This window comes from Mixophyes fleayi, chromosome 5 (assembly GCF_038048845.1).
Source record: "Mixophyes fleayi isolate aMixFle1 chromosome 5, aMixFle1.hap1, whole genome shotgun sequence".
NCBI lineage: Eukaryota > Metazoa > Chordata > Amphibia > Anura > Limnodynastidae > Mixophyes > Mixophyes fleayi.
The window spans coordinates 242,678,548-242,691,524 of NC_134406.1; the positions used below are offsets into that span (position 1 = coordinate 242,678,548).

Below are 12,977 nucleotides of genomic sequence, written 5' to 3' on the forward strand. Positions count from 1 at the left end.
TCAATTGCATGCAGCTGTACAGTTTCTTGTAAGAATTTCAATGACTAATATTTTAAAACAGCAATCCTATGAATAAAGGCTGTTTAACATAAATAGCTGTGGCAGGGTGTAAGAAAAAACTTGGTAATAAACATTTTTCCTTGGTTTGTTTCTTCAGACTGCAATGAATGATTTATAATTGTGCAGGATTTGCACAGTGTCACATGACTAATGTGGCAATTATAACAACATGTCAAAGGGGTGTAGTGAGCGGAGAGGCTTTTGTACACCCTCTTAACTCAGTCTGTATGTGCACTGTAAAGTCCTCTACCTCCTTCTCCATCTTCTGCCATCACATGACCACAGAAGGCTTCCTACACAGTACATAACAATGAGAAGTATGGAAAGGATTAAAAGCCATGGAAAGCAACTGAGAGAGGTATTTGTTTGTTTGTAAATGTGATTCTAGCAACTATATTTGTTATAAATATAATTGCTTCCATACCGACACATACCTTATATTGTTATTATAACTAAACCTGTTCCGGCAACCATACTTGTCTCCCCTTCAGAGAGATTTTGAAAATGAGATAATGATTTTTATATGATAGTTGCTTAAAAGGTACTTAACATCAATGTTAATGTTATATATTAAACAAGTGAAATGTGTCACTTTATTAACATTGAGCATTACAATTGCAGGAATCACTTTTTTAATACAAGCAATTAAAGTTACTGGATGGTTATCGAGCCATGGTGGAACACGATGGAACATAGATAGAGGAAACTAGAACTTTAATATGATCCCCAGGTGCAGTGATAACCTACTTACTCTGCAAGCACCACTCACAGCCAATCGTGGCTCAGGCTGAAAGAAGCTCAAAGAGCCAGCAGGTATTCCAATTTTCACCAGTGGCAAATGGAGGGTGTGAGTTAAGTATTTTTAAAACCAACTGAATTGGGTCTGTCTTACATACCTCCCACCAGAAACAGTAATTTCATTTTATAGTTGCCATCAGAATTAACTGTTTTGTATAATATTCTGACGATTTGAGGGCTCTGTCCTACATCCTTATTGGGGCAGCTTTGTCCCTTGGGACAGGAAATTGGCAGGTATGTCCAGTTCACAGCACGTTTGTCCCGATCATACATTTAAAAAAAATTGATGCTATGGACTTTTGTTGGTTCACCCTGGGCAAATCCCCAATTTGTCCTTTTATCAAAACTGCAATGTGTCAGGTTTGCTCTGAAATGATTAAGTCACTGACATTTTTTAGGAGCAATGCAATAGCAATGTAAGAAATGAACCAATGCACTTTATTTAATCTGGGGTGGATAATGACAAGGTTTTATGGCTGGACACTCTTTTTCGAAGTCTAGAGCCAACCCCTCCAGCAAGTATGCCTTTGTAGGAACATTAAAGATGCATAATATAAAGTGACCTTGAGTTGATGTAATTTCTTCACTTTCCAATAAACTTACTGTGTGTTCTAGTGATCTTGGGATAAGGAATAAGTAATAAGATAACTTTTGTATTTAGCAATGAGAATGTAGGTGCAGAAAGGGCCCCATGGCTAAAGTACAAGTTGATGTAATGTCAACCTAATTTATGGAAAATATGTAGGTTTGGATATGAAAAGACACAGAGCAATTCCTTGACTATATTAAATATACAAAGAAACAGGGAGTCTGCTATTGTACAGGCATGGAATTCAGCGGTGATTCAGAGTGAGTACAAATGTAATGATAAGTTGGCTAAATATTGCACAGAAAATATTGCCTGTTTTTCTAGCTCAAAAAGACCTGGCAGTTATCACTCTTTGAAATTAGACTATTTCCTAGAATAATTGTATCATAATTGACTTTGCATGTATGCTGAGCTGAACACATTATGGCTTAGAAATACATTTTCAAACACATTAAGGGATTTAAAAGACTTCATGGTAGAGCAGATATATTCAGGGAAACTGAAAGAGAAAATGTGTGAGAGCTGTCAGACTACAGTCTGGATATGAGGATAGAGAGCACAGGCTGTATCCCAGGGGAAGAGTCTGTAAGTAGCACTTAAACTGGGTTTGCCAAATATACAGACATAAGTCATAAAGGTTAATAGATTAAAGGTAGAATAGAAATTTTGAAAATTGCCCTGCACCTCCACACTGGGGATATCCATTCACAGGCTGAATTAATAGCCATACAAACGTAGCCTATCAATTGGAAGTCATAGCTCATGGTCAGGCAATGCCTTGATGGTAGTGGAGAGATGTGGATAAGATTGGAAGTATGAGGGAAACCACTGGAAATCTCCTTTCATCACCACTGCTCCTCAAATTATTTCACCATGTGGCCTGTGTAACGTCATCTTGTATGGTGGTGGACAGCTCTCTACCCACGCTGGTGTACAAAATCCACCCAGGGGTTAAATGCAAAATCAGACTGTGCTTAAAGACATTTACATACCCCTTCAACTGTCCAAATTTTGGCATGACATACAATTTTTCGTGCTGCAAAAGGGGCGGCGATTAACCAAAAGCGAGTGGAATTTTACCCAAATTTGAGCATTTATGATTGGGGTTTGGTATAAACGGGTGGCTGGGTGTATTTTGTCCTGATTTTGTGATTCTAAATGTTGGGAGGTATATGCTTTTGCTGGGATTATCCTCCTTTGTACGTCAAATGTACATCCCAATGTTTCATGGTAGTCAGGACAGCAGGGGGTCTCTGTCTTTCTTGAACCACTCCCTCTCTTCTAGTAACTCCCCTGAGATTAGGATGGCCCAATCAACTGCTGTGAAAAGGGTGCCTCGTCCCCCTGACCCTCCATCAGGAACATGAGAACCAGGGAGATGGTACAAAAGAACAGTTATAAGGAAAAAGTGTGTGCGTCTGCTCCTAGAAGTCTACATCTTTTCATGTACCTGTCAAAAGCAAGCTGACGACTGATCCCTGAACCAGCCATGTTTCTGGTGCGGTAACACTCCTCAACGCTACTGCGTCATTTACCAACAGTCCCTACAAATTTTCTATGCTTTATTTTTATGAGAATAAAATAATGTGGGAGGCATACAGCTGACCTAATGTCTATATAACTTACAGTATACTGAAGCATTTACTTACTCAATTGTGAATTCATCAACTGTTCTTGTAACATTAATGCCATAAAATTGCTGCATAGCAGCTATAGCTGATTGCATGGTTTCTGCAGAGCGCAATACCGACATTCTGGGGTCTGTTGGTGGAAGGTAACCGTATTTTTGCAACCACACCTGGGAATAAACAAAACAGAAATATTAATTTAATGCTAGTGTGATTTAAAGAAAAAAAATCAAACTAACAAGAGAGCAAACAAACAAACAATAGCAAGCATAAAAAAATATTCAAATATTAAGCAAAGTTCTGCAACAATCCCCACGAGCTGTAATATATTAATAGCACATGTAATGGATTGAAACACACGATTTCAGCCAACCTATCCACTAATCCATTAGTGTCCTGATTGTCTGCTGTGATTAGGCTCGGCCTTTACATATACATTACCTCCAGTGAAGTACAAGATTAATCATACTTGCTGCAAAGTTGTCACATGTGCAGACATATTCATGCGTTCAGGCCATGTACAATCATGAAACCCATTTCATGATGCCCTAAACCTGGCTCGCTGGCTGAATCCTATTCCCAGCGAAAACTGATCTCCTGATTTACATTACAATTTTGCTTCCCCTCCTCCCAGCTAGGCTGCTTGTCTCAGTGATCAATCATGGAGCAAGCAATGACCAATCCCCTAGCAATCAGAATGAGAGTGTGTGGTTTGGGTAAACATTCTGAGCTGCCTACAAGATTCCCATTTTAGCAATGAGGTAGAATGCATGGTTGAAAATAAAAAATAAATAGAAAGATATACCAGGTGAAAAATGATCAAACTCTCAATCCTGACAAGTCAAAAAGGAAAAAAAAAATGGATATTGACCATAGGTGCCCAATGATACATAATGATTCAAAGCTAAAAAAAAAAATTACATAATGAGATATCTAATAATTAAAAAAAGAAAAATTCTAAATGTGACTATTGATTAAACTATAGAATTAAAGATCAGTCCATTGCTACAAATAAATTAGCATTTTAACAATTATATCAATATTGAATAGCATGTAACTATCCAGGAATATTACTTCCCTCCTGAGAAGTAATGGAGAAATTGGGTTATGTGATCTTGAGTTATTTTTAGTTATATTATGTATGTACACATAGGAACAATATGTTTTCCAGTACACAGGTCCTTCATCAGGTAGACTGTTTTACGAAAATATCATGGATTAAATACTCACCACACACCCAGAATTAAACTGTAATATAATTAAGTATAACTCATACTTGCCAACTCTCCCGGAATGTCCGGGAGACTCCCGCATTTCGAGTGGGTCTCCCGGACTCCCGGGAGAGTGTGGCAATCTCCCGCTTCTGCCTGCATTAGGGCCAAAACGCTGCGATTCTCCGTGAATTATGGCATTTGGCCCCGCCCCGCTGTCAAATGACGAGTTTTGCGTCATTCCGTCAAGGGGGCGGGGCCAAAATGACGCAATTTCGGAGCCCCGCCCCCCACACGGCCACCTGCAACAGAGAGTCTCCCGGACACCAACTGGAAAAAGTTGGTAAGTATGGTATAACTTATGTTATACTTTGTGCACAGTCTATCTGTAATATCCTCAAACTGTCACCAGATAATAAAAGCTCACACATTTTACAATTATCTTTCCTTCTGCTTCAAGTAGCTGCTAATATATCACCAAATCCTGGTCCTCCCACATCTCATATTCTTGCCTCCCCTCCACCATGTGTTTAGGTTGACTGTTATATATATATATATATATATATATATATATACATATATACACAAGTTAACCCGTGCATGATACTCATGCATTCTAGTCAAATCAAGCTACTTAAGGTGTTAAAAAGGTTCTTGTCATGCATTTGGGGCTAGGCCAGGCCTCCTCAGGGGAAGAGCGTTACTTCCCGACGCAAGCGCCCTTTTTTAACGTGGTTTTGTCCACATGTCACCACCTCATCATTTTTCTCCATCACCTCATCCTTCATCTTCATCGCCACATCCTTCATCAAGCTACTTAAGGTGTTAAAAACTCCCCACTGTCACCCCCGGCAACCACCAACCACTCCCAACTGACACTTCTCCTTCGAGAAATATATAGGTCAGTGTATAACTCTGCCCAGCAGGTGGCGCTGCAGCTTGGTTTTTTTTTCCACACACGCCACTAGGCATCTATATAGTAGATATATATATATATATATATATATATATATATATACAAGTTAACATGTGCATGATACTCATGCATTCTAGTCAAATCAAGCTATTTAAGGTCTTAAAAAGGTTCTTGTCATGCATTTGGACCTAGCCCAGGCCTCCTCAGTGGAAGAGCGTTACTTCCCAACGCAAGCGGCCTTTTTAATGTGTGTTCATGAGGTAAAATTACCTCACGAAAATGAGTTTGACCCCTCAACTCGTAAATTTAGCCTTTACTACCCCTCCCACGGGGGGAAGGGGGGATGATGGAAGTTAACTGACTTGACTATTCTAATTTTTTTGTCAAATAATGTCAATATACCAAATTTCAGGTCAATTGGATGAGCCCTTTCTGAGAAAATAGTTTTTTCCACACACACACACACACACCAACGCATGCCTCTACACATGTGTGTTCATGAGGTAAAATTACCTCACGAAAATGAGTTTGAGCCCTACCAAATTTCAGCCCTTTTTGATTTTTTTTTCCCACACACACTAAGAATTTAGTAGGTCAGTGTATAACTCTGCCCAGGAGGTGGCGCTGCAACTTGTTTTTTTGTTTTTTTTACACACACACAGACAGACAGACGCCACTAAGCATTTATATATTAGATTATATATATATATATATATACATATATATATATATATATATATATATATATATTTATTGAAATACGACTTCCTGTAAGCATAGCGAAACTAGGAGTTTTCATTGTATGTTTAAAGACCGCTCTCTTCTCATACATTCCCAAAGGCTTCAGGAGTGTCCTATCTTGTTACACATCCTACTCATCAAAGCTCTCTTTTAGTATTCGCTTCTCTGAATAAACCACCTCTCTGCTTCCTTACTCAGTTGGAGTAGCCCAAAGTTCCGTGTTAGCTCCTCTACACTCCTATCTATACAACTTTTCTTGGAAAATTATTTTCAGTATCAGCACTATGTGGATGATACCCAAATGTATCCTCGCCGGATCTCTCACCATCTGTCTTGGCCTGTGTTATTCTCTCGCCCCTTAAACATAGTCTTTTGGAAACTGAGCTAATAATATTCCCACTAGTCATCAGAAGCTGCCTACGTGATGTGTCTATATCTGTGGACAATGCAATAATAAACCTTACACTTCAATCTCAATGCCAAGGTGTTATCCTTGACCCAGAACTGTCCTTTGTTTCACACATCCAGTCTATATCCAAATCCTGTTAAATCTAAGAAACATTTCCCGAATATGTATTTGTTACATAAAACTATACTTCATGGACTCCTTATCTCCTGCATTGACAATTGCAACTCCCTTCTTACTGGTCTTCACCTGACCAGGTTTTCACCCCTACATTCTATTTTATATGCAGCAGCTAGACTAATTTTCCCTGCAAATCAAATATAAATGTTTATTAACATAAAATGCCATTGACACAATTGCAAAAAATATATGTCTCTTCCATTGTCTCAAAATAACTCCCAACTCAACCTCTCCGGTCTGCTCTGCCCAAGATCTGCACCTCTCATCAACCTGCTACCATTCCCAGTTATATAACTTTTTTTGGGTGCACCAACGATGAGGAAGTCGCTCACTCATATAACAACACTTTCCCCATAGCTTTCAAACTTTCAAGTGTTTCCTGAAAGCACACCTATTTAAGCAAGCTTATCAAATATGTCTTAACTTTCCTAGGCTATTCTACCTCTCTACACAGTTCACTTAAATTCACATTTAGGGGTAAATATATCAAGCTGAGAGTTTTCCAGCGGGTTTGAAAAGTGGAGATGTTGCCTATAGCAACCAATCAGATTCTAGCTGTCATTTTGTAGAATGTACTTAATAAATGATAGCTAGAATCTGATTGGTTTTTCAAACCCGCCGGAAAACTCTCAGCTTGATACATTTACCCCTTAGTCTCCTTCCATATTCAAAAACCCTGTGGCTCCTGCATGGATCACATAACCCCACTAAGAACTTTTCAACAGTGCAATCTGGCTGAGCCACAATGCAGTAAGTGGCACTTATCTTCATGAGGCAAACTCCTATTTCTCACTAGCCTGTAAGCTTGCTTCTAAATATGTTCTAATCATATAAGTTCTATCATCCGATTATTATAAAAGATACAGCCTCTATAACATAAATCCTCAATACACAAATCAACTATTCAAAGGAAGCATTACATATTGAGTGTTTCGTTTAGCCCCTTTGGACTGTAAGCAATTGGGTTTATTTATTCAAAACAGTTCTATCTACATCACTTCTAGTCAGTTGTATAACCCCAGCAATGTTCTTCTCAGCAAAGTTGAGAATTTCAATGTTCTCCCTTAAAGTGTCTAGAACCAGTAGTATCATATCTGGAATGTATAAAAAAATTCTTGATCGTATAGTTATGTTCTCATGTATGAGTTTTAACTGTACGGATGGTCTTAATGACGTAAATTTTTCCACAAGGGCAGTCAATAATATAACCAATAATATGTAGATTTGGCGTTAAATCGTAATATCAAACCCCATGCTTGGAAGCTTCACTATGCTGGCTAAAATAATGGAAGAGCAACAACTGCACTCATAGCAAGTGTATCGCCCTCTATAGATACCTACAAATGTTCATCAACTTGACATGAGTTTCTCTTAATATCAGACCCGTATACCATATCCTTAACCATTGTACTCTACTTATATGAAAACAATCTGGCTATCTATTTAAGGATATATATTTGTCACTGTGTTAAATAGGACACAATTTATTCATACATTTTTGTAGATTGAGAGTTACAAACTAACAAAAGAGTTACACTAACAATCATATTTCCTTTACTCTCAGATTTCATCTTTTTAATCAAAACTGTATTCCTATATATAGATCTAACTAGGGATGTACCTTGCATTACATCCTGTCTATCATGATAGACATGTAGAGAATTAGACAAAACATAGGAGGACATTTTGTACAAGTCACAAAAGTCGCATATTATAGATTCTATGGGCCTGATTCACTAAGGATCGTAATTGCTGATATGTGCCGTATTTGGCGCTAAATTGCTTAGTGACGTGATTAAGCCCCGCCCGCTGCCATTCAATGCCGTGAACTTCGGCATTTTACATGGTCCGGGAGGTTTGCCTACTCTTCCGGGAGGACACCCCAAAATTTGGGAGCCTCCCAGAAATTCCAGGAGAGCAGGCAAGTATGCAATTGCGTCAGCGCATGCATGTAGTCAATTTATAGTAAGGGCGCGCCAAGTTGGAGTGCGCGCAGTTCAAGCTCTGGGGATCTGTAAAGTACGTGTCTTTCAGTTGTATCACTTGCATAAGCTACAGGTCAGTGACAGGGATGGTGGTCATGTATTCATGCTAGAAACTTTTTGTCAAAATGTTTCTTCATTGATGCCTATATTATTAACAGATGACAATAATTTAATTTTTTTATGTGCTGGGTCTTTATATTCCACATTTGTATTGTACATATCCTGCAGCGTATCGTGTCCCAACACGGCAAGTGCTGTACAGGCAGAGTGTACCTAGCCCTTATTCAACAAGAGATGTTTCTTGTCATTGAATACGGACGTGCACATGCCCGAATTAAGTGCGTTTATAAAAAAAAGAAAGAAAAGCACAATACGTTTGTTTTGCGTGTCTTAAGGAATCAGGCCCTATGTCTCCATGTAACCAGTAAAATGCACTGCAATAGGGTTCATTGCTTTCTATAAAACACAGACAGACTGCATACACAAGCCTTAAACAAAGAACAAAGTCATGGCCTTGAGAATATGAGGGATTATTTTGCTTTACGTTGAAAATGAGATGGACAATCAAATGCATCATGTCCCATTCCTCTGGATATCTCCCCCCACTATAGTAAGAGCATAGACACCACTTACTCGACTGTCGACTACAGACAGAATAACACACACTTGGGCTCCCCACATATAGTCCAGCAATGACACTGGTACCTTATGCTTATTGTCAGTAGAATCTACTTAAGATATTCTACATTCCATAGCAAACTACATAGTGTCTTTGTGCTTCAACCTTGTTTTCTCTTTCAGAGAAAGTGTATGGTAGACAATAGATGCAACCTAACAATACATGTTAGATCCATCAACCAGTCTCTGTTAACCCCTTGTGAAAGTCAAATAATTGAAGGAGGTAGTTTCAAATTAATAACCATTGATTTCATTGGCTTTATCTGAAGATATGGGAATAGAACGCTACAGCGTGGAAGGGTGTATTATGCAATAACACTACCGAACACTTCTAAATACATTTACACTCACACATTCATTTGTAAATAGTTCACTTAAATAAAGTTCCAGCACATAGTATTTTATATTCAAATGTAATAGATTTAATAGTTTAATATAATAATGTTAAAACCATTTTATTGACATTTAAGGTTCAGGATATAGGAAATGTATCATGTTTGGTGTCATACTAATCCTATTTTTACTATCAGACATCTGCTACAATCAGCTAAGTGATCGCACCCTGACTATGCTAGTTATGGATGATAAAGGATTAATGTTTTTGGAATGCTAACCAGGCACTGTATCCATCATTCAGTCTACTTTATCCACAGGCTTCAGGACTGAATGACTGTTTGCTGGATCCAGTGCATTGCGTATGTATCGGCTGTACTTTATGTTATCTAATTGTTATTTGTCACATCTTGCTATTAAATCTCTTTTGTGTGTTGGAACCACATTGATCGCAGCAGACAGTATTTATTGATAGCGACCAAACGAACATAACACCATTGTATATAGCTTTCTTGTTCTTCATAGGGATTGACGTTTCCTACTCCAGTCTCTAACTTCTCCACTTACCAATGCAGTTACGCTATAGGGTGTCAAAAATCTGGCATATCCTGTGCAAACTGCGATTGTTGGCAGCTATGGGTAGATACAAGAGTCCAATCAGTAATACCTTTTATTTATTCACAGGAAACTTCTCTCATCTCAACAAATCAGTTCATTCATTTTTCACTAATCCTGAAAACTGACATTCTCAACCTTTATTATAAAAACTGCAGCATTATGTTAATACCTTTCATTCAGGAATCTGGCCACCACAATATCACATGGATTTGTATCCCCAGTAAGCTTATCCTCTGCTGTCTGGTTAACACCCCTGATAGAATTAAATCAAGCTGAAATGCTACAAAACCGAGTGTAGATTGAAAACACAGACAAGTTATTAGGTGAAATATGACCAAACTCCACTACAAACATGAAATCTAAAAAATAAAATAAAAAAAACCTGCCAGATGTCACAATTAAAAACAAAACTTCAGCATTTTGACGTGTGTACCACAATTTATATCCAAGTGGGAACTGTATTGTGCGCCAATGTAAATTATTCCCTGACTCAACACACAGTTAGCTAATCTTTAAAATAATAGCATATAATAAAATGCACATTTTTCTCGCAGTATTCTTAGGTGAATAATGATATACTGTCTCATCAAGATATCCAGTTTGTACAATCAAGTGCACAGCATATTTATAAAGATAAATTACTGTTGCCTGTTATTTATTTATGCCAGACAGACTACGCTCACGGGTTATTCCAGGACAATGTTTGGAAGAAATAAAGTGAGATTTTCATATGGGAAAGGCAGGGACTGAAATGATGTTGGCTAATAATATAAACGTTAGTGCCAATGCAGGTTCAAATACGGATTTATAACAGCAGAAGTTAAATGTGGTTAATTTTCTTTTCTCATTATAAATTATAAGGACATTAGAAACGGCCAAGGAGATCAGTGACCATATAAAGGCTGCAGGCAGAGTGCTTGCATACAGGTCACAAATCTGTAATGATTTATGGTAGGGACAGAGCTCCATAATTTTAAAATTAAAAATTGGGACAAAAGAGGTAAAACTAAAATAATATCCCGACATGCCCTGTTATCGGGAGATTTAAATTATTACAAATTTTCAATGGAAAAAGGGAGACTGACCTAGGAAAACCAGAACACATGAGAGCTCCAAGTAGAGGGTGAATTTTCCCCTACATAGCATACTTACCTCCTTCTGGACCTACGCCCCGGGAGATCCCAGCGGGGTAGACCAAGGGTCAAGTGCAGGGGACATGACGACTCAGTTGGTGTCATCACATCCCCAATCCTCGTTGATCAATGATGCAGTAGCGTCATCACGTAGTAGGTGGGCAGGGCCATGTTGTCGCAAATGCATCATCCGTTCCCACTAGACGAAGCATGATGATGCAAATCTGACCTACTTTGGATCTCCCCTCTAGGAGGTCCTGGATAGAAGGTCCAAAGACTGAGTGCAGGGGAAGTGACATTTGTCTCATGAGGGACAATGAGGTGATTGCGTTATTGCGCATCAGGACCTGCCTGGTAAGTCTCACAGATGTTCTGGGAGAGTAGACAAATATGAATTACAGTAATACACAAGTTTACTGAATGAACACCGAAGTAATAACATCAGAACTCACCTATTATAAGCGATTAAACTAAGACTCTCAGATATTATTTACAGAATATATCGGAGAAATCCAACAGATCTGAGATTTGGGGTTCCAAGTAGATGCAAAACACAACTCGATTGTTTGCGCTGAAATTGGATCTGAAAATGAGGCAAAATGCCATTTCCAGGAAAATATGGAACCAAGAAACGCTTGATATACATGAAATGCGACATTGCACTCCCGGTTAACGCGTTCCAAGCTGGAACACATACCGCCGGTGTGTGCATCTGATAGTAGAGGTGCGTTATTGCACCTCCTTTGTGCATGTCATAGGTACTCATGGGGAATACACACCTGCTATGCAGGTGTCCCAGTGACTTATCTAGGAATCACTGTGTTTGGTTGTTATAGTGGAAACACGTTTGTGTACTTCCGGTTTTGGCACTTCTGGTTTATATGTTCTATCTTCTGTGCATATTGTTTGTAGAGCCTCATACAGAATACAAGGGAGCCATTGCCTCATATATTTTGCAATGATATGCAGATTATCACCTGTTGATGAATCAGAAGCTGCAACCGAAGACAATCTGGGATTACATGAGTAGTTAGGTAACTACTGTACATGTTTTTTTTTTATATCTGTCTTTTCCATGTGGTTGTCTTGACAAAGGTCCAAATGTAGGACTGAAATGTCAGCTTCTAATGTGAGACATGGAATTTACATAAATGAAAATTAATAATTTACCCTTACTGTGAAATAAAAAGATATTGGAAGTCACGAACCCAAAGCCTTTTTAGAAAATACATAGGCTATTAAAAGCTACCTGTTTTCAACAGTAAGAACATTTGTTAAGAGCAATAATTATTTCTCAATTTGAAGCAAGCAAGTATGAGGTGACCGTCATATTAAGGTGGGCTCATCTTTACATCTTGATAGTTAAACTCTATATTCCATCATATAAAACTTTCAAAAGGAGTCATGTGACACAAGTGACATCACTAGTCATATATTACACTTTGTACACTTTGTCCCCCTTCCCCGCCCTCTCTAGCTGTGCATTGAGCGTACTGAGTTGCTGTGTTTACTGTACTGTGCTGTCTCCCATTGTATTGTGATTTTGTTTGTCTCTGTACGGCGCTGCGGATGCCTTGTGGCGCCTTATAAATAAATATTAATAATAATTAATAATAATAGATAACGTTAATTTTCTTTTATATATTAATGTAAAATCATGAAGCCAAATTGGGCCTATAATGACAATGACTAATTAAATAC

At 38.3% G+C, this 12,977-nt stretch overlaps 1 protein-coding gene across 1 annotated transcript in view; it reads right to left on the reverse strand.

The window, feature by feature from the left end:
* MMP16 (matrix metallopeptidase 16) overlaps window positions 1–12,977 on the reverse strand; it is a 205,363-nt gene that overhangs the window by 82,607 nt on the left and 109,779 nt on the right. The window contains exon 2 of the mRNA XM_075213754.1: window positions 3,097–3,245. Coding sequence (XP_075069855.1) covers window positions 3,097–3,245 — 149 coding nt within the window. The remainder of the gene's footprint in view (window positions 1–3,096; window positions 3,246–12,977) is intronic.